The 22924-nt window shown below is 43.5% G+C and overlaps 1 protein-coding gene across 4 annotated transcripts in view; it reads right to left on the reverse strand.

Annotated features, from left to right (window-relative positions):
- The window catches only part of il11ra (interleukin 11 receptor subunit alpha), a 180783-nt gene that overhangs the window by 63515 nt on the left and 94344 nt on the right, over positions 1 to 22924 (reverse strand). For 3 of the 4 annotated variants that reach the window (XM_068031332.1, XM_068031309.1, XM_068031320.1), the window contains exons 4-5: positions 10097 to 10263; positions 6324 to 6438 (exon numbers count right to left, since the gene is read on the reverse strand). In XM_068031332.1, the coding sequence (XP_067887433.1) occupies positions 6324 to 6438; positions 10097 to 10263 (282 nt within the window). Of the gene's footprint in view, positions 1 to 6323; positions 6439 to 10096; positions 10264 to 10501; positions 10955 to 22924 lie in introns of those variants that run through there. The other variant, XM_068031342.1, reaches the window with a different exon arrangement.

Genomic DNA, 22924 nt, shown 5'->3' on the forward strand with positions numbered 1-22924 from the left:
ATAAGGAGGTCAAAGAAGAAGAACATACGAACATATGAATTAGGAGCAGGAGTAGGCTACTTGGCCCTTTGAGCCTGCTCCGCCATTCAATAAGTTCATGGCTGAACTGATTACTCTGCATTTCCACTTACTCCCGATATTCTTCCACCCCAGTGCTTATCAAGAATCTATATACCTATGCCTTTAAAATATTCAAAGACTCTGCTTCCGTCGCCTTTTGAGGAAGAGAATTCCAAAGACTCACGACCCTCCGAGAGAAAAGCTTTCTCCTCATCTCTGTCTTAAATGGGCGACCCCTTATTTTTAAGCAGTGAGCCCTAGTTCTAGATTCTCCCACAAGGGGAAACATCCTTTCCACATCCACCCTGTCAAGACCCCTCAGGATCCTATATGTTACAATCAAGTGGCCTCTTACTCTTCTAAATTCCAGCAGATACCAGCCTATCCTGTCTAACCTTTCTTCATAAGACAGCCCGCACATTCCAGGTTTTAGTCTAGTAAACCTTCTCTGTACTGCCCCCAATGCATTTACATCCTTCCTTAAATAAGGAGACCACAGTACTACAGATGTGGTCTCACCAATGCCCTGTACAGCTGAAGCATAACCTCATTACCTTTGTATTCAATTCCCTTTGCGATATGCGATAACATTCGATTAGCTTTCCCAATTACATGCTGTACCTGCATACTAAACTTTTGCGATTCATGCACTGGGACACCCAAATCCCTCTGCATCTCAGAGCTCTGAAAACTCTCACCATTTAGATAATATGCTTCTTTTTTATTCTTCCTGCCAAAGTGGACAATTTCATACTTTCCCACATAATACTCCATTTGCCAGGTCTTTGCCCACTCACTTACCTATCTATATCCCTTTGTAGCCTCCTTATATCCTCTTCATAACTTACTTTCCTACCTATCTTTGTGTCATCAGCAAATTTAGCAACCATATCTTCGGTCCCTTCATCTAAGTCATTTATATAAATTGTAAAAAACAGAGGCCTCAGCACTGATCCCTATAGCACACCACTCGTTACATCTTGCCAACCAGAAAATGACCAATTTATGCCTACTCTGTTTCCCGTTCACAAACCAATCTTCTATCCATGCCAATATGTTACCCCCTACACCATGAGCTTTTATTTTCCACAATAGCCTTTGATGAGGCACCTTGTCAAATGCCTTCTGGAAATCGAAGTACAATACATCCACCGGTTCCCCTTAATCCACAGCACTTGTAACTCCCTCAAAGAACTCCAATAAAATGGTTAAACATGATTTTCTTCTCACAAAACCATGTTGACTCTGCCTGATTACCTTGAATTTTTCTAAATGCCCTGCTATAACATCTTTAATAACTACTTCTAACAATTTCCCAAAGATATATGTTAAGCTAACTGGCCTGTAGTTTCCTGCTTTCTGTCTCCCTCCCTTTTTGAATAAAGGAGTTACATTCGCTATTTTCCAATCGAATGGAACCTTCCCCGAATCTAGGGTATTTTGGAAAATTAAAATTAACGCATCAACTATCTCACTAGCCACTTCTTTTAACATCCTAGGATGAAGTCCATCAGGACCCGGGAACTTGGCAGCTCGTAGCTCCAACAATTTGTTCAGTACCACTTCCCTGATTGTAATTTTATAGAGTCATAGAGTCGTACAGCGTAGAAACAGGCCCTTCGGCACACCGTGTCCATGCCGACCATAATGCCGATCTATACTAATCCCACCTGCCTGCATTAATTCCATATCCCTCTATTCCTTGCTCATTCAAGTACCTGTCCAGATGCCTCTTAAATGTTGCTACTGTTCCTGCCTCCACCACCTCCTCAGGCAGCTCATTCCAGATACCCACTATTCTTTGTGTGAAAAATTTACCCTTTGATCCCCTTTAAACCTCCTCCCTCTCACCGTAAATCTATGCCCTCTAGTTTTAGTCACCCCTACCAGCGGAAACAGATTCTGGCTATCTACCCGATCTATGCCTCTCATAATTTATATACCTCTATCATGTCCCCTCTCAGTCTCCTTCGCTCCAGGGAAAACAGACCCAGCCTATCCAATCTCTCTTTATAACTCAAGCCCTCCAAACCAGGCAACATCCTTGTGAATCTCTTCTGCACCCTCTCTAGCTTAATTTCATCTTTCCTGTAGTGCCGCCACCAGAACTGCACACAATACTCCAAATGCGGCCGAACCAATGTTATGTACAACTGTAACATGACGTCCCAACTCTTGTACTCAATGCCTCGGCCGATGAAGGCAAGCATGCCATACGCCTTCTTCACCATCCTGTCTACCTGTGTTGCCACTTTCAGGGAACTGTGTACTTGCACCCCAAGGTCTCTCTGCTCAACAACACTCCCCAGTGCCCTGCCATTTATTGTATATGTCCTGCCCTGGTTTAACTTCCCAAAATGCATCACATCACACTTGTCTGTGTTAAATTCCATTTGCCAATCCCTTGCCCACTTTCCCAGTTTATCTATATTCTGTTGTAACCTTAAACAACCTTCTTCACTGTCCACTAAACCACCAATTTTGGCATCATCTGCAAACTTACTAATCATGCCCCCTACATTCACATCCAAGTCATATATATATGACAAACAACAGAGGGCCCACCACCGATCCCTGCGGCACACCACAGGTCACCGGCCTCCAATCTGAAAAACAACCCTCCACTACCACCCTCTGCTTCCAATCACCAAGCCAATTTTGTATCCAATTTGCTAGCTCACCCTGGATCCCATGTGTTCGAACCTTCTGGACCAGCCTACCATACGGGACCTTGTCAAAGGCCTTGCTAAAGTCCATGTAGACAACGTCCATCGTCCTGCCCTCATCAATCCTCTTGGTCACCTCCTCGAAAAACTCAATCAAATTCGTGAGACATGATTTCCCAGGCACAAAGCCATGCTGACTATCCCTAATCAGACCATGCCTTTCCAGATGCATATGAATCCTGTCTCTCAGAATCCCTTCCAATAACTTTCCCACCACTGATGTAAGACTCACCGGTCTGTAGTTCCCTAGCTTATCACTGCTGCCCTTCTTAAATAAAGGCACAACATTAGCTATCCTCCAGTCTTCCAGTACCTCACCCGTGGCTAACGATGAATCAAAAATCTCTGCCAGGGTCCCAGCTATCTCCTCCCTTGCTTCCCATAGCATCCTAGGATACACCTGGTCACGCCCTGGGGATTTATCCACCTTAATGTGCTTCAAAACCTCCAACACCTCCTCTTTTGTAATGTTGATATGCTCCAGGATATCGCGGTTCCCTCCCTTGAACTCACTAGCTTCCATGACCTTCTCCACGGTAAATATGGACGAGAAATATTCATTTAAGACCTCGCCCATTTCCCGTGGCTCTACACATAGATTGCCACACTGATCCTTAAGGGGACCTACTCTCTCCCTAGCTACCCTTTACTCTTAATATACTTATGGAATCTTTTAGGATTCTCCTTTATCTTATCTGCCAGGGAAATCTCATGGCCCCTTTTCGCCCTCCTAATTTCCTTCTTAAGTGTAGTCCTACATCCCCTATACTCGCTTGATCCCAGCTGCCTAAACCTGACATATGCCTCCTTCTTTGTCCTGACCAGACCCCCAATATCCCTCATCAACCAAGGTTCCCTAAACTTGCCAGCCTTGCCCTTCCATCTAACGGGAACATGCCGGCCCTGAACTCTTCCTATCTCACTTTTAAAAGCCTCCCACTTGCCAGACGTCCCTTTACCTGTAAACAGCCTCTCCCATTTTCTTGAGTTCCTCCCTGCCTTCCATTTCCTGACTTACAGCTAATACTGGGATGTGACCTGTATCCTCAATAGTGAAGACCGATGCAAAATATCTGTTCAATTCATCTGCCATCTCCTTGTTATCCATTATTAATTCCTCAGACTCACCCATTATAGGACCAATGCTCACTTTGTAACTCTTTTCTTTCTTAAATATCTATAGAAACTCTTACTACCTGCCTTTATATTTCAAGCTAGCTTTCTCTCGTACTCTAATTTTACCTTCCTTATCAATCTTTTAGTCATTCTTTGATGTTTTTTATATTCTGTCCAATCTTCTGACCTGCCTCCCATCTTTGCACATTTATAGGCTTTTTCTTTAAGTTTGATACTATCTTTAACTGTTTTAGCTAACCATGGATGGCGGGTCCCACCCTTAGAAATTTTCTTTCTCGTTGTACTGTATCTATCCTGTGTATTCTGAAATATCCCCTTAAATGGCTGCCACTGCATCTCTATTGACCTCTCCCTTAACCAGATTTGCCAGTTCTGCTTTCATGCCCTCATAATTGCCCTTATTTAAGTTTAAAATACTAGTCTTGGACCCACTCTTCTCTCCCTCAAACTGAATGTAAAATTCAATCATATTATGATCGCTGCTACCTAGGGGCGCCTTAACTATGAGGTCATTAATTAATCCTATCTCGTTGCATTCTAATGTTATCTCAATCAAAATTTGGGTAATTTAAGTCACATCTCTGTGATACCCTGCAAGTTTGTTCCTCTATCTCTCTCACTATTTAGAGGCCTATAGAATACACTCAGTAGCATGATCATACCCTTTTTTGCTTCTCAACTCTCAATAAATGGATTTTGTCCTTGCCTCCTCAAGGACATCCTCTCTTTCCAACATTACAATGTCTTCCTTCATCATTACTGCTTTCCCACCTCAGTTTTTTCCTTCCCTATCTTTTCTGAACACTTTGTATCTGTGAATATTAAGTGGCCATTCCTCATCATTTTTTAGCCACTTTTCAGTTATTGCCACTACATCATATTCCCACAAGGTTATATGTGTTTGCAGCTCACTAAACTTATTCACCACAATTTGTACATTTACATACGTGCATTCTAAACCTGCCTTTGTATTCCTCATAGTCCTCCTTTGTCTGCTTTATCTAATATGGTACTACTTCCTTCTCTACTATGAGCTAACACTATCATTTTATGCTCTTTATTTATCTTTTCTATGTCTTTCCCCCTGCCAACTTATTTTAAACCCACCCAACCATACTCATGAACCTCCCTGCATGGACCTTGGTCCCTGTACTATTAAGGTGCAACATGTCCCTTTTGAATAGGTGCCTCCTACCCCAGAACTGGTCCCAATGCTCCAAGAATCTGAAGCCCTCCCGTCTGCACCATGCCTCAAGCCACGCACTGATCCTCCCTATCTTCCTATTTCTACGATCTGGGTTTCCGATCTTGAAGGGCAGCTGGAGTCACTGCAGGACAACAGGGAGGCTGAGAGTTTCCCAGATCATACATTCCAGGAAGTGGCCACCCCACAGGCAGAGAGAGTTCAAGACAATAGATGGGTGGCTATCCAGCACATGACACTGGGAGTAATCCAGAGATTACTACCTTCAAGGTCCTATTTTGTAACATCAACCCTAGCTTCTGAAAGGCTGACGTTAGGACCTCAATATCTGCTTTCTCTGTCGCTGGTACCAATGTATACCACAACTACTGGCTCACTCCCTTCCTCCTGCAGAATATTCTGTACCCACCCTGTGATGTCCTTTACCCTGGCACCAGGGAGGCAACACACGATGCGGGGCTCACGATGACAGTTAAAGAAACGTTTGTCTGTTGCCTTAACTATGGAATCTCCTATGATGACTGCATTTCTACGCTTTGCTATTCCCCCTCCCCATTCCCCCCCACCCCTGTGCAGTCCCTAGCCCATTGGTGCATGGTCTAGACTGCACTCCTTCAAGGTGTTGTCACTCCCAGCATTCTGAGTTTCAGAGTGGCACACACCCCAAAGATTCCTGCATTTCCTGCCTCTTCCTATTCTTCCAGATAGCCACCTATCTACTATCTTGAACTCTTTGCCTGTGGGGTGACCACCTCCTGGAATGTATGATCCAGGAAAATCTCAGCCTCCCTGATGTTCCCCAGTGACTCCAGCTGCCCTTCAAGCTCGGGAACCCTGAGCTTGAGCTCAAAGCTGCTAGAGACACTTTCTAAGCACGTGACACATTAAGTATCCTGAAATTTCCACATGATGCAGGAATTACAAGCAACAGGTCTCAGTTTCCCATCCACGATCTAAAAAAAACTCTTTTGGAATCTAGTTAGTGCCTTGTTTAAACTATTAATTTTAATTCATACTCTTCTTACTTGCCCTGAAAAAGGTGGTAATGGGTCATCTCCTTAAACTGTTGATGATACTCACACAATGATAATTAGGTAGGGAATTCCAGAAATGTCACCCAGCAATAGTTTAGATTTGTACATAGAATTCAAACATTTCACAATTGCACTACATCAAAGTGCCTGAAGATATCCTACCTATAGGTTGCAATATAACTGGTGGGAAAGGCTGCCTCTTGATCCTTTACCCATGAGCAGGAAATTTTATAAAAAGTTGAAGCCTTGCAGTTCACCAATGGCTTACTTGGAGGATCTGTTAATGAAACAGAAATAAAACATTTCAGAATATTTGCAATATCCTGGGAAAATAGTTATAATAAATCCCCATTTTCTCACAATTCAATGTGTAGTAGTCTGAAATTTGTAAGAATAGGACAAATCTGTCAAAATTACAGAAAATAACAAAGAATCTGTTGAGGGCGACCATCAATCTCATTATACAGCAGGTTTGAAATCCTAGATGGAACATATCTAAAAAGTGCTTAATTAGGTGACCTAGACTCAAGCCTCTGCTCATGCTGTTTTGTAATCATAAGCAAGGAGGCTTGCAAAGATCACCAGAGGTGTTTCTATGGAAAAGTACCTATTCTCTACAACAGTGATCAGACTGGGAACTACTACCCAAGGATGGACATGGTGGACTATGTCCCAATACACTACAGCATATCATGTTAAAGCATGAATGTTCTGCTCTGGGTACCAACATTTGATTTACTTTGATACATGTATGAATACTTGCAACCAATGAAATTCTCTGGTATGTTTCTTTGTCTATGGTGACTATGAATTGAGTTATAAGAGATCAGTGGAGCAAGACGGCAGCAGAGTGAGTGAAGGAAGTTAGGTCAAAACTAGAATTTGGAACTGAAAATAGTTGGCTTAAAACTACTTTGTTGTTTTAGTCCTTGGGGTTCATTTATTACAGCAAGACAATGGAAACCAGCATTACACAGAACTTGCAAGACGTGGAAGCTTCCAGGAGAGCCACAAGTATGACAAGGTAGCCTTGCTTGAGCTGAAAATTATAGAATCATAGAATGAATACAAAGGCTATTCAGACCATCATATTCGTGCCAGCTCTCTGCAAGAGCAAATCACCTAGTTCCACTCCCCCACCTTTTCCATAGAGCCCTGCAATTATTTTCTTTTCAGATAGTTATCCAATTCCCTTTTGAAAGCCATGATTGAATCTGCCTCCATCACACTCTCAGGCAGTGCATTCCAGTTCCTAATCACGCGCTGCGTAAAAAGGATTTTCCCTGTGGCGCCGCTGCTTCTTTTGCCAATTACCTTAAATTGGTGTCCTCTGGTTCTGGATGCTTCTGCCAACGGGAACAGTTGCCCCCATCGACTCTGTCCAGACCTCTCATCATTTTGAACATCTCTATCAAATCTCCTCTTAATTTTCTCTTCTCTAAGGAGAACAGCCCCAGCTTCTCAGAAATCTTCCAAATTAGACTATATTTGCTCTATCTGATCCTCTTTTCCCTCATCCATATCTTCAGCAGTCAAGACAGCTTTATTTCTTCAGCTATTAAGTTATTTATATGCAATGTAAACAATAATGATCCCACTACAGATCAGTGATGAGGCTCGCTAATCACCATGTAGCTCCGTGCATAATTTCCCTTCACTTCTGACTGAGCCAATTTCTGATCAATCCATAAATAGCCCATTCAATGCCTCCTGTCTTTGATAGTAATGGGAATATCTATATTTGACATGTTCATGAAAGTGGATGCAACATACTGAACATAAGAAAATAAGAACTAGGAGCAGGAGTAAGCAATTCAGCCCCGTGAGCCTGCTCCGCCATTCAATACAATCATTGCTGATCTCATCTCGGCCTCAACTCCACTTTCCTGCCCGTTCTCCATAACCCTTCAACCCATTATTAATTAAAAATCTGTCTATCTCCTCCTTAAATTTACTCAATGTCCCAGCATCCACCGCACACTGGGGTAATGAATTTCACAGACTCACGACCCTTTGAAAGAAGTAATTTCTCCTTATCTGTTTTAAATCTGCTACCCCTTATCCTAAAACTATGATCTCTCGTTCTAGATTGCCCCACAAGAGGAAACATCCTCTCTACATCTACTTTGTCAATCCCCTTAATCATCTTATATACCTCAATTAGATCTCCTCTCATTCTTCTAAACTCTAGAGAGTAAAGGACTAAACTGCTCAATCTCACTTCATAAGACAAACCCCTCATCTCTGGAATCAATCTCGTGAACCTCCTCTGAACTGCCTCCAAAGCAACTATATCCCTCCTCAAGTAAGGGGACCAAAACTATACACAATACTCCAGGTGCGGTCTCACTAATGCCGTGTACAGTTGCAGCAACACTTCCCTACTTTTATACTCTATTCCTTTAGCAATAAATGTCAAAATTCCATTTGCCTTCCTTATTACCTGCTTTACCTGCATACTATTTTTTTGCGATTCATGCACAAGGACACTCAGATCCCTCTGTACTGCAGAACTCTGAAGTTTATCTCCATTTAGATAATAATTTGCCTTTCTATTCTTCCGACCAAAATGGATAATCTCACACTTATCCACGTTAAACTCCATCTACCAAATTTTGGCCCATTCACCTAACCTATCCATATCCATTTGTAAATTTCTTATTTCTTTATTGCAACTTACTGTCCCACCTATTTTAGTGTCATCTGCAAATTTGGCTATAGTACCTTCTAACCCTGCATCCAAGTCATTAATATAGATTGTAAATAGTTGGGGCCCGAGGACCGAACCCTGTGGCACCCCACTAGTTACATCTTGCCAACCAGAAAAAGACCCATTTATCCCGACTCTCTGTTTTCTGTTGGTTAACGAATCCTCTATCCAAGCTAATAGCCAGGTCTCTGACAACAGAAAGGACTGGTGATGGAACTGTGCAAAGTAACAGGCAGTAACACAAAGACATGATCATTCATAAGATGGGTGACTGAGTCCTCATCTAGAAACAGACATGAATTACTGGTATAAACATACCCACTCTAGTGTTCTGGATAAAATACATAGCCGCCACCCCCCCCCCACCACTTCATCCAAAAAGATTGAAGTATTTTCTAGGATAATCCCAAAGTAAGATCAGCTTTTAATTCCAATTGCAAAGATCAAAGCCAATAGAGTTCGTTTGTAGTACTTTTATAACTGGAATGGAACTATGAGTTTTATAGAGTGCTTTCAAACAGAAGGCTGTGGTCACTGGGGCATTCCACTTGAAACCTGAAGGCAATGAAAGGGAAACATTGCCAATGATTTATTGTAAAAATTTAATATTGAAGTAGCACTGAAACAGATTGTCAAGCTGGTTTATTCTTCTAAGCACAATTTAGAACTACAGCAAATTGTGGAGTTAGGCAGTTTATAATAAATATTCTAGATGCAAGCTCGGCTAGCTGACTTCTGTCTGAAAATTTTCCTTCTACCCAATAATAAAGGAAAACAACAAAATATTTCCAGCATAATTTGAGTTGTTTATCGATGCTGGGTGCCCCATTCATATGTCAACAGCATGCATATCCATTATTAAAAACTCAGTACAATCCAACAAAAAAACACAGAACGTTACCACTTAAACCAATTAAATATATGGCTATGTAACTAGACTGAACTTTCTACGTTTTAGAATTACTCCTTCAGGCACTGTCGGACAGAAAACCAATTTTTAAAGGAAATTCAATACTCTCATACACAAAGAGTTTTAATGCAATATCTTAATACAGTTTAAATAGCTGTAACCATAATTCTCAAGAAAGCCTCAAAAGATTATTGTCTGGAGTTAAAAATTACCTGCACCAATAGGGTTTCTTATTAGTAATTGAATTGCAACATCCACTACAGTATTCTTTTAGAAGCTATTACTGACATTTGCCAAATCACAAATTTGACTTACATCCAAGTTTTAGCTGGGTCCAGTGCAACAATCTTCCAGTCTCGTCATGGCAACTATAATTTCCTTCCATAGGCAAGTCTGCCATCAACACCACCAGATTTCCATTTTGTACTTTTGTATCATTAGTTAGGACCACAAGGGTCCCATTAACCTTCCATTGAATAATCCTGTTGATAAAATTACATACTGTAAGAATAATTTAGCGCATGCAATAGACATCAATAAAATGATGAGGAAATCTTCAGGAGTTATGTATGGTTCTGAAAGTTCACTTTAACTGATTTTATTTCAATGGTTGACTTTCCATTTCATTTCTACACAAACATTTGCCCCTTTACCTAAGACTACGATAAATACTTCTCCCCTTTCATAAACTTCCAAAACAGTTATCAGATACTAACTTACATTGATACAGTCAACCTTGTCCTTTTATTTCTTCCCAGAAAGCTTGGGTTCAAGCTGTCATTCCACTTCAACTTCTTGAAAAACCTTTTTTTGAGTTTGTCTAGATTTCATAGATTCTCCAACCCATCTATATATTTTCACTCACTTTGTTCTCTCTTCCCACCTTTGTAGGTGACAGGTTGAAAGGCTTATTTTTCCTCCTTACTACTTGTGAGCAAGATCTCAAAAGGCTGAACTCGGTGGTCCTAAAGCTTTTAGTTTGAAGAGGTAGATGACTGGTTCGATAGGTCCGTGATGCGGATGATATCCTCCAACGGGGTTTCTGATTGTAGCCGAAGTATGCAAAGGCGGTCAGTCAACACACAGGATTTGAAAGCTTTCAAGCTGGAATGGAGAGAGACAGAGAGAGAGAGACCCCCATTTGGGTCTGTACATGTCAGAGTCCAGAAGCTTCTCTTTTCTGTGTTGCAGAAAGACACAAGCTGCAGATGGGGAGGGGCTTGTCACATGACAGTCATTCAGCAATTCAAACATAGCAGTTAGCAGCATTTCTTCTTCTTGATAAAAAGAACAGGTGGTTCCCTTAAACTTCCTGGGTCTTGGTTCTTGCTGGGAAATGAGCAGACATTTCATCTCGTTTTTCACAGTCCTTGCAGTGTCAGATACAGTGTTTCAAATGAGATGGCCATCTTAAGCTGCTAGCAAAGTCATCTTTCTTCAAAAAAAAATACATTCAGATCTCCAGTCAGTGGATTAAAAGAAATTATCGTTCGACAAAGCCAGTTGTTATGACAATGCATTTCACCTTTATAGTCAAACACAAATAAATATATATACGCATAAACATACATAGTGCTGAATTTTATGGAAAGGTGAGTTGTCTCGCTGCCAGGGCCGAAAGCGGGACCCGAGCCCGCATAGGTGGGCAGCGGGACCCTGGGCGGCATTTTACCAGCTGCAGCCAATTAAGAGGCCACCACCCAATCAGAGGGCTAGTAGCACTGCAGCCTCGGCAGCGGCAGAATTAGAGATAGCCGTTGCTGAGGCTGCACGAAGACGAGGGCGCCTCCATGCTGAGGTGCCCTTGAAGCCCACAAGATTTTCTTTAACTATGCCAAGGCCAGGCAGGCAGGCAGGCAGGCCTTAGCGATCCAGTGGGGGTGGGGGTGGGGGTGTTGTTCCTTTTTCCAGCAGCAGCTGGCCATAAAGCAGGGTCTCCCACACCCTAGGAACTCACTAGGGTTTACTTGGTGGTCTGCCCAGGTGGTGGCGGCCCGTCCCAATGCCGGTCAAATGCTGGTGGGGGTGGGAGGTGGTCTTTAATTGGGCACTTAATTGGCACAATTGGTCGCTCACGCCGCTGAGGTTCCCGTCACTGGTAATATGCCATGGTGGCGGGTAGACGTTGGGCTCCCCTCCCTGCGCCTTCTACCGCCATTTTACCAGCCCTCTTGCCTCCCAGCCTATATCCAAAGAGCTGGTAAAATCCATCCTATAAAGAGATTTCAAACTTTGTGTAACCACAAAGTAAAAGCCTTCCACACACCCACTCCCATAATTAAAACTGCTTCTAGGTTTTACTCTCAGGCCTCTATCCACCATTAAAATAAGGAATTTACAGAGATCTTGCTGTGTGTCATAGTATAAAGCTACTGAATATAGTCATTTAGATTTGTTGAAGATCAGATTGTATTATTGTCTTATTGTATAGTTCTCAGATTGCAGAAATTATAACACAGAATGTGGCTATTTTAAAAGATATCAGCTTTGGCCTTATTAGCCACTTAATAAAAATCATTCCAAGTTCTAATCCTGTGTGAGAAAAAAAACCTCTTCTAACCACCTTCTTCATTCTAACAATCTTCTTTGGCCTCCTTATCTCGAGAGACAATGGGTAAGCGCCTGGAGGTGGTCAGTGGTGTGTGGAGCAGCGCCTGGAGTGGCTATAAAGGCTAATTCTAGAGTGACAGACTCTTCCACAGGTGCTGCAGAAAAATTTGTTTGTCGGGGCTGTTACACAGTTGGCTCTCCCCTTGCGCCTCTGTCTTTTTTCTTGCCAACTACTAAGTCTCTTCGACGCGCCACACTTTAGCCCCGCCTTTATGGCTGCCCGCCAGCTCTGGCGAACGCTGGCAACTGACTCCCACGACTTGTGATCAATGTCACAGGATTTCATGTCGCGTTTGCAGACGCCTTTAAAGCGGAGACATGGACGGCCGGTGGGTCTGATACCAGTGGCGAGCTCGCTGTACAATGTCTTTGGGGATCCTGCCATCTTCCATGCGGCTCACATGGCCAAGCCAAGTCAAGCGCCGCTGACTCAGTAGTGTGTATAAGCTGGGGATGTTGGCCGCCTCGAGGACTTCTGTGTTGAAGATACGGTCCTGCCACCTGATGCCAAGTATTCTCCGCAGGCAGCGAAGATGGAATGAATTGAGACGTCACTCTTGGCTGACATACGTTGTCCACGCCTCGCTGCCATAGAGCAAGGTACTGAGGACACAGGCTTGATACACTCGGACTTTTGTGTTCCGTGTCAGTGCGCCATTTTCCCACACTCTCTTGGCCAGTCTGAACATAGCAGTGGAAGCCTTTCCCATGCGCTTGTTGATTTCTGCATCTAGAGACAGGTTACTGGTGCTAGTTGAGCCTAGGTAGGTGAACTCTTGAACCACTTCCAGAGCGTAGTCGCCAATATTGATGGATGGAGCATTTCTGACGTCCTGCCCCATGATGTTCGTTTTCTTGAGGCTGATGGTTAGGCCAAATTCATTGCAGGCAGCCGCAAACCTGTCGATGAGACTCTGCAGGCATTCTTCAGTGTGAGATGTTAAAGCAGCATCATCAGCAAAGAGGAGTTCCCTGATGAGGACTTTCCGTACTTTGGACTCTGCTCTTAGACGGGCAAGGTTGAACAACCTGCCCCCTGATCTTGTGTGGAGGAAAATTCCTTCTTCAGAGGACTTGAACACATGTGAAAGCAGCAGGGAGAAGAAAATCCCAAAAAGTGTGGGTGCGAGAACACAGCCCTGTTTCACGCCACTCAGGATAGGGAAGGGTTCTGATGAGGAGCCACCATGTTGAATTGTGCCTTCAATATTGTCATGGAATGAGGTGATGATACTTAGTAGCTTTGGTGGGCATCCAATCTTTTCTAGTAGTCTGAAGAGACCACGTCTGCTGACGAGGTCAAAGGCTTTGGTGAGACCAATGAAAGCAATGTAGAGGGGCATCTGTTGTTCACGGCATTTCTCCTGTATCTGACGAAGGGAGAACAGCATGTCAACGGTCGATCTCTCTGCACGAAAGCCACACTGTGCCTCTATTGCTTCTAACAATAATCCAAAGTAAAGCCTGGCTACCCGACCCGAACCCGACCAAACCCAAGTAAGTGTGTCGGGTTCGGCTCGGGTCTATATTCTCTGTCCAGCGTTCGGGCTCAGGTCGGGTTGGGCTGGACTGTACTGTTTTGATTTGTGTTGTTTTCTTTTTAATCTACAATTTTTTTATGTTTTAATATTATGTTTGAAATTTTGGGTCGGGTCGGGCACGAGAAAAAGTTAAAGGACTTGGGTCCCGGTCGGGTTCAGGTTGGCTGTTGTTGGGTCAGGTTTTAATATTATACCCTAGCCGGGCTTTAATCCAAAGTATATTTCCTCATGGTACTAATTTACCAACTGTTATCCAAATAATTTTAATTGGTTGCTCTTGCAAACCTTTCATAAAGTTAAAAGTCTCTATTAATTCCACTTAATCCTCTGAAAAAATTCCCAATTTTCCACAACTTTTTACAGTATAATTTCTCATTTTTGAAATAATTCAAAATTTCCATGGTTCTCATGGCTTCCCTTTAATGAAATGCCTAGAGCTACATGCAATAATCTAATTGGGGCCCATACAAATTCAACATCCCTTCCTTGCTTTTATATTTAATGCTACATATAAAACCCCAGAATCCCATTGTCTTTTTGTGGTATTTTCTACCTGCATTACCACCTTTATTATGTACCTGCAATTCTAGATCTCTCTTTCCTTACACCATTAAGAGACTTAGTTTTCGCAAAATGTTCTATTTACATTTCTCTGCACTGAACTACATCAACCAACCATCTTCCCAATCCATTGATCTGTCTACGTCTTCCTGAAATCTCCTGCAATCTTCCTCAGATGCCTCCCAGTCCTTTATCAAATGCCATTTGAAAAGCTCAGGTTTAAACATTCACCAAGTTATCATTCATCAAATACCACACAGACTCATAATTCCAAATCACTTGTTCAGCATGACCAGTCTCCTAAAAAACAACCAGAGTTTCGGATTACTATAGTGTTAATGCATTTGAATTGCTTTTTCAAAGCTCCCATATTTTCACAAGTATATCAGGCTGAATTTTATGAGCGCACTGCAAATCACGGCAGCATGCTTTGAAATTGGTGGTCTGCCCACACGGAGTGGCCGCCACTGAGCCCCCGTGATATCGCGGGGGCTCATTTGGCTGGGGGGGCCGGCAATGGCGTCCGGCGTCAACTTGCAGTCGTAATTTTTAAAGTACTCCAAGCCCTTCAGGTGAATTCACATTTTTAAAGGGAATGTGGAAAAGTGCACTTACAGATGGAATTACATTTTCACTCCTCTCATCCACACCCCCAGGGATGAATCAATTCATTAATTGCCCATTCCCCCGTCTCAAAAACCTGTTATGCAGACCCCAATTTCCCCCCCCAACCTTTCATAACTTTAAACCTTAACCCCTTCCCACCATTCCCCCACCAATCAAAAGAGTTTTCCCCACTCCCCCACCCTGAGAATTACAGTCCTCCCCCCTCTCCACCAGTGTCTCGCCTCGGATCCCCAAACAGGGATTGAAAGGCGCGGGACTTCCAGCAACCGGCCGGAATATCGGCGTGGGAGGGCCACCTGGTCCAGATAAGTTAATTTACATTTATTTGAATTAATTTCACTACGCAAATGAAGACTCCGCTGCCATGAGGCAGGGCGGCTGCACCAAGGCCTCGCCGCTGCCGGTAAAATGCGGCGGGGCCTTCTCGGCATCAGGGATCGAGGAGGAGATTGCCGAGAAGAATTTTCGGGGCTCCCGCCACCACCCCTGATGTCAGAGGGCTGGTAAAATTCAGCCCATCATTTCCAGATTCATGTATCTGCACTATTAAAAACTGGAAATAAGCTATACTCTTCTCTTTTTGACATCTGTGTTCCACAAGCTGGGAAAAGTTCTGCTTTTGTCATTCTAATTTTATCTTCTAAAATGACGTCTGAAGAAAGGGAAATCACAGTAAAAGAAATGCGCTTTTCTATAGTGCCATTAACATAGTAAAAGGTCCCAGGGACTTCACAGGAGTACCATTAAACAAAATTGAACACTGAGCCACATAATGAGCTATTGGGGCAAATAACCAAAAGCTTGGCCAAAGAGTTAGGTTTCCAGCATCTTCAAGGAGGAAAGAGGGGGACAAAGACAAAGAGATGAAGGAGGAAATTCCAGAGTTTAGTGTAGTATAAGGGTCTGAAAGGGCTAATCTTGACAGTATGTAAAGAATATCTCCTACCATTATGACAGAAGAGATCATGTGAGACAGAGATGCAGTGTGGCTTTAGGTGGAGTCACACAGACTAATGTGAAGATGCACATAGTTCAAACATAATAAATATCAGTGTTTTAACAAACTCAGTTTGAAGTATCTCAATTAGCTAGACTAAGTAGGTGGCAGCGTACCAAACCAACATACAACGTGCTGATCAATGTTGAGATCAAGCCGAACGAGGGTTCCTTCCTGGCTATACCCAGAAGAAGAATTTGAAAGAAGTTAAAGAAGCTGCCCTGAAGAAGAAGAGCAAAAAACTGCAGGACTCGAGAGGAGCCTGTAGAAAAGCTCCAGAGCTCCAGACACAGAGTCGGGGAATCGGCGGTCGAGATCCGGTCTGGTAAGCGGAGACTTGAGTTGGTGAACCAAGCAAGATTCGAGGATCTGATGAGCAACCCTGAAAGAGGGTAAAAAATCTGTCCATAACGGTATTCGGCTGGCAGCACCAGGAAAGTCCATAGTGAAGGGCTGATCCGAGGTCAGTGCCATTACACGTGGCGTCCGGAAGCAAAAAAACAAAAGCAAGCAACAAGGTTCAAATACTTGATTGTCTACGAGAACAGAGTTGAAGGAGATAGCAGAAACACTATACAATGGAGTTTAAAATAAGGAAAGAGGTAATCCTTCGTCCAGTGGCGATTTTGAAGGCTGAAATGGGCATAGCGCAGAGTTGAGAAAAAAGCATGGGAAACTTTTGATACTACAGGGAAGAACACGAAAGTGAGAGCAAAACTAATTAAATCAATGGAGATTAGATTCTCAATTCCAGAGAGATTTGGAGACATAGAAGGACCAAATCAAACTCAAAATTGGTCACTCGGGTGAAAACGTTCCCTCAGATACAGAATAGCTTCTAAATTGGGCAGCATGCCTGAGGCAGAACAAGTTAACATTTTAGTATATTCAATTGGGTCTATAGCAGATGACATAATTGCAAGACAAGGCATCAATGAAACATCTGCCAAGTTCGAAGAAGTTTTAAAAGCTTTTGATTCTTATTTTAATTTGTGGAGCAATAAGATTTTATAATACCTGAGGCTCAACAGAAGGATCCAGAAACCAGGCAAAACAGTTGATTCTTTCATCAATGACCTAAACAGGCTTGCAAAGGGATGTGAATACAGAGACCTTAAAGCAGAATTGATAAGAGACCATATTGTTTTAGGCATTGCTTATAAGTCCTTATCAAATCTATTGCAGGCTAAAGAAGACCTCACCCTGGACAAAGATATTCAGCTGCTGAGAGACAAGCAGATGTCAGGAAGAACAACAGGTCAATCCTGAGCGGTGAAAAAAGACCTTGTTTCAGGAAACCTCCAGCAACTGTGCAGTTCCTTAACCAGAGGGCTGTGGAAGGCGCACCAGGAAAAAGGTACACTTGCGGGGAGGAGGGGGAGCAAAAGATGCCATTAAACCTTGCCAGCAAGGTGGCGCCAAAAGTAACCACAAACGCGAACAAAGTCTTGCAAAAAAAGCAGAAACTCTACTGTAAGAAGATAGGGCATTTTGGTAAAATGCGTCAAACAAAAGTATCTACTCCCACAGGTGCAAAAGAAAAATCATTCAAGAGAGTAGTCAATAAATAACCTTCTTCAGAAAAGCAACCAATACATGCAGAGATCCACGATCCTAGTCAGGCATTTTGATCTACAGATATATAGGTCAATGGACATATCACAAATTTTAAACGCAACACCAGAACGAGTATAACGATCTTATCAGACAAAGAGCCATGGTTATCAACGCATTTTCTGCAATCAGCAGTAACCCAATTACATGGCCCAGGAGGGGTTGAACTCGAAGTAAAGGGGAAGCTACAGGTAACACTCTAGTACAAGGCAAAGCAAATATTAGAAACACTGTATGTTCTAAAGAACCAGGAGTTCTCTCTCTTAAGAACTTGTATTGACCTTCACCTTATAAAGAAAGTAGAAGTTAAGCAACAAGAATCTGCAAGTCACTTCCAAGAAGATTCCTGAAATTGTTTACCAGTCCAGGCAGACTTAAGACTGAATATAGTATTACATTGCAGAAAAATGCTAAGCCAGTATGTCTCTTTATGCCTGGAAAGATTCCACTAATGAAGCAAGTGCAACATCAATTAGATGACAAGACCAGGATGGGAGTCATTTCTCCTGTCACTGAACCCACACAGTGGTGTTTGGAAATGGTTCCAGTTCCTAAACCTAATGGCGATCTTTGCATTTGTGTAGACTTAACTCAACTTAATAAGGTTGTGGCACGAGAAGTTTATCCAATGTCCTCAGTGGACGAAAGCTTGGCAAAGTTATCTAAAAGTTCAGTGTTCACAAAACCTGACACAAATAGTGGCGAGTTATGCTCCAGAGGGAGGATCAACAGTGATCTTATTTGCCAAGAACTTCAGAACTATATGAAGAAATAGAAGGAATCTTATTCCTTTACATCAAAAAGGTCAATCAGGCTTACATTTGGACAAATCAGATGGTGAACTGGAAATTCAGAAAACTCAGGATACTAGAAACCTCACGGAAGGCCGTCCAAGTCAAGAGACAAGAATTCAAAGAAAGACTACCAATCTTCCACATCTGAGGACAAGATGATCAGGGACAGTTGGGAAGCGGCCTGACAGAATGAATCTATGAAGTCACAGATTTGGGAAGGCGATGGAGTAGTATGTAAATAAAAAGTGAATGTATGTAAATACATATTTGATTAAAGACTTGGGGTGAGATGTAGTATAAGGGCCTGAAAGGGTTAATCGTGAATGTATGTAAAGAATACCTCCTACCATGATGACGTAAGGGATCATGTGAGAATGGACTCGGAGCTGGATGCAACGTGGCTTTAGGTGGAGTCACAGACTGGTGCAAAGATGTATATAATTCTAATTAATTAAATATCAGTGTTCTAACTAACTCAGACTGAAGTATCTCAATGAACTAGACTAAGTAAGGTGGCAGCATACCAAACCAACATACAACACTTGGAGGCTATGCAGCTGAAGGCATAGCTGCCAATGCTGGAGCGATGAAAACTGGGGATGCGCAAGAGGCCGGAAGTGGACTAATGAGTAAATCCTGGGAAGGACTAACTTGAAAACAAGGATGAGAATTTTAAAATTGAGGCATTGCCGATTGGGAGCCCATGTAGGTCAGTGAGTACAGGGGTGATGGATGAATGGAAGTTGGTGCGAGTTAGGATAGAGGTAGCAGAGTTTTCCATAAATTCAGGTTTATGGAGGGTGCAAGGTGGGACACCGATCGAGAGGTAACAAAGACATGGATGAGGAGTTCAGCAGCAGGACGGAAGTCAGGCGATGTTATGGAAGTGGAAGTAGGCTGCCTTACTGATGGAACAGATATAGGGTTAGAAGCTCATCTTTGACTCCAAATTGCACACCAAATTGTGAACGATCTGATTCAGCCTCAAATAGTTGCCTGGGAGTGGAATGTAGTCGATGGCTAGGGAATAGAATTTGTGGCGAGGACCAAAGACAATGGCCCAAATTTTGCCAGCCCTTTGGAGATGGACTGGGAGGTGGGAGGTTTGTTAAAATGGCAGCGGAAGGCGTTGGAAGGGAAGCCAAAGGTGTTCCTGCTGCCACAGGATATTAGCAAAGGCGGGAACAGCAGAGGTTTGCTCACCGCCAACCCGAAGCTGGCGACAAATGAAAGTAATTAATTTTTTATTATTATTCGTTCATGGGATGTGGGCATTGCTGGCTAGGCCAGTATCTGTTGCCCACCCCCAATTGCCCTCGAGAAGGTGGTGGTGAGCTGCCTTCCTGAACCTCTGGCGTAGGTACACCCGCAGTGCTGTTAGGAAGGGAGTTCCAGGATTTTGACCCAGCAACAGTGAAGGAACGGCGATATAGTTCCAAGTCAGGATGGTGTGATGCTTGGCGAGGAACTTGCAGATGGTGGTGTTCCCATGCATCTGCTGCCCTTGTCCTTCTAGAGGTCATGGGTTTGGAAGGTGCTGTCTGAAGAGCCTTAGTGCATTGCTGCAGTGCATCTTGTAGATGGTACACACTGCTGCCACTCTGCACCAGTGGTGGAAGGAGTGAATGATTGCGAATGATTGTGGATGGTGTGCCAATCAAGCAGGCTACTTTGTCCTGGATGGTATCGAGTTTCTTGAGTGTTGTTGGAGCTGCACCCCCCATCCAGGCAAGTGGAGAGTATTCCATCACACTCCTGACTTGTGCCTTCTCGATGGTGGACAGGCTTTGGGGAGTCAGGAGGTGAATTACTCACCGCAGGATTTCTAGCCTCTGACCTGCTCTTGTAGCCACGGTATTTATAGAACTACTCCAGTTCAGTTTCTGGTCAATGGTAACCCCCAGGATGTTGATAGTGGGGGATTCAGCAATGGTAATGCCATTGAATGTCAAGGGGAGATGGTTAGATTCTCTCTTGTTGGAGATGGTCATTGCCTGGCACTTGTGTGGTGCGAATGTTACTTGCCACTTATCAACCCAAGCCTGGATATTGTCCAGGTCTTGCTGCATTTCTACACAGACTACTTCAGTATCTGAGGAGTCACGAATGGTGCTGAGCATTAATTGGCCTCTAGACGGCCATTTCATGACCCTGACAACATTTATCAGCATTGGAATTGCCTCCTCGCCACACGGCAAGTTTGCCAGCTTCACCGATGTGACCTCCCAGTGGCGGCCTTCCTTTCCTGTGGCACAATAACTGCTTTTTCTGCTGGCCTTGACGTTGCCAAAGCTGCCAGCTTTCTGATTGGGGTGGCAGCTCGGAGAGACAGGCTGTCATCTTTAATGGGATGGCAGTTAAGACAGCAACCTCTTAATCGGGTGAGCAAAATTAGGTTAATTATGTTAGCAAAATTAAAGCACATGGGATAGGAGGTAATAAACTGGCATGGATTAAGGATTGGTTAGCAGGCAGAAAACCAGAGAGTAGGAATAAACGGGTCATTCTCACGTTAGCAGGCTGCGACTAGTGGGGTACCACAAGGATCTGTACTTGGCCCCCAGCTGTTCACAATATATATCAATGATTTGGATGTGGGGACCAAATGTAATATTTCCAAGTTCGCAGATGACAGAAAACGAGGTGGGAATGTGGTGAATGTCTGTTGTGAGGAAGATGCAAAGCAGCTTCAAGGACATTTGGACAGGCTAAGTGAATGGGCAAAAGCATGGCAGATGGAATATAATGTGGAAAAATGTGAGGTTATCCACTTTGGTAGGGGGAACAGATGTGGAGTATTTCTTAAATAGAAAGAGATTAGAAAGTATAGATGTACAAAGGGACGTGGGTGTCCTCGTCAATAAGTCACTGAAAGCTAACATGTAGGTGCAGCAAGCAATTGGGAAGGCTAACGGTACGTTAGCCTTTATCGCAAGAGGATTTGAGTACAGGAGTAGTGAAGTCTTGCTTCAATTGTACAAAACCTTGGTTAGACCGCACCTGGAGTACCGTATGCAGTTATCGTCCCCTTAAATTCGGAAGGATTGCCAAAGAGGGAGTGCAACGAAGAGAGATTGGTGAAACTCATTGAAACCTACAAAATACTTAAAAGGATCGGGTAGATGCAGGTAAGATGTTTTCCCTGGTTGGGAAGTCTAGAACCAGGGGACACAATTTCAAAATAAGGGGGAAGCCACTTCACAGAATCACAGAATAATACAGTGCAGAAGAGGCCCTTCGGCCCATCGAGTCTGCACTGATGCATTAAAGACACCTGACCTGTATACCTAATCCCATTTGCCAGCACTTGGCCCATAGCCTTGAATGTTATGACGTGCCAAGTGCTCATCCAGGTACTTTTTAAAGGATGTGAGGCAACCCACCTCTACCACCCTCCCAGGTAGTGCATTCCAGACCGTCACCACCCTCTGGGTAAAAAAGTTCTTCCTCAAATCCCCCGCCCCGCACCTTAAACTTGTGTCCCCTCGTAACTAACCCTTCAACTAAGGGGAACAGCTGCTCCCTATACACCCTGTCCATGCCCCTCATAATCTTGTACACCTCGATCAGGTCACCCCTCAGTCTTCCCTGCTCCAGTGAAAACAACCCAAGCCTGTCCAACCTCTCTTCATAGCTTAAATGTTCCATCCCAGGCAACATCCTGGTGAATTGCCTCTGCACCTCCTCCAGTGCAATCACATCCTTCCTATAATGTGGCGACCAGAATTGCACACAGTACTCCAGCTGTGGCCTTACCAAAGTTCTGTACAACTCCAACATGACCTCCCTGCTTTTGTAATCTATGCCTTGATTGATAAAGGCAAGTGTCCCATATGCCTTTTTCACCACCCTAATCACCTGCCCTTCGGCCTTAATCTATGAGATCTATGGACAAACACGCCAAGGTCCCTCTGTTCCTTGGAACTTCCCAGTGTCAGGCCATTCATTGAATACTTCCGTGTCACATTACTCCTTCCAAAGTGTATCACCTCACACTTTTCAGGGTTAAATTCCATCTGCCACTTTTCTGCCCATTTGACCATCCCGTCTATATCTTCCTATAACCCAAGACACTCAACCTCACTGTTAACCACTCGGCCAATCTTTGTGTCATCCGCGATCTTACTGATCCTACCCCCCACAGTCATCTATGTCGTTTATATGACTGACAAACAGTAGGGGACCCAGCACAGATCCCTGTGGTACGCCACTGGACACTGGCTTCCAGTCACTAAAACAGCCGGCTGTCATCACTCTCTGTCTCCTACAGCGAAGTCAATTTTGAAGTTACCCTGTATCCCATGTGCATTTGCTTTCTTGATACGTCTCCCATGTGGGACCTCGTCAAAGGCTTTGCTGAAATCCATGTAAACTACATCAACTGCACTACCCTCATCTC

The sequence above is a fragment of the Heterodontus francisci genome, chromosome 1, assembly GCF_036365525.1.
Source record: "Heterodontus francisci isolate sHetFra1 chromosome 1, sHetFra1.hap1, whole genome shotgun sequence".
Taxonomy (NCBI): Eukaryota; Metazoa; Chordata; class Chondrichthyes; order Heterodontiformes; family Heterodontidae; genus Heterodontus; species Heterodontus francisci.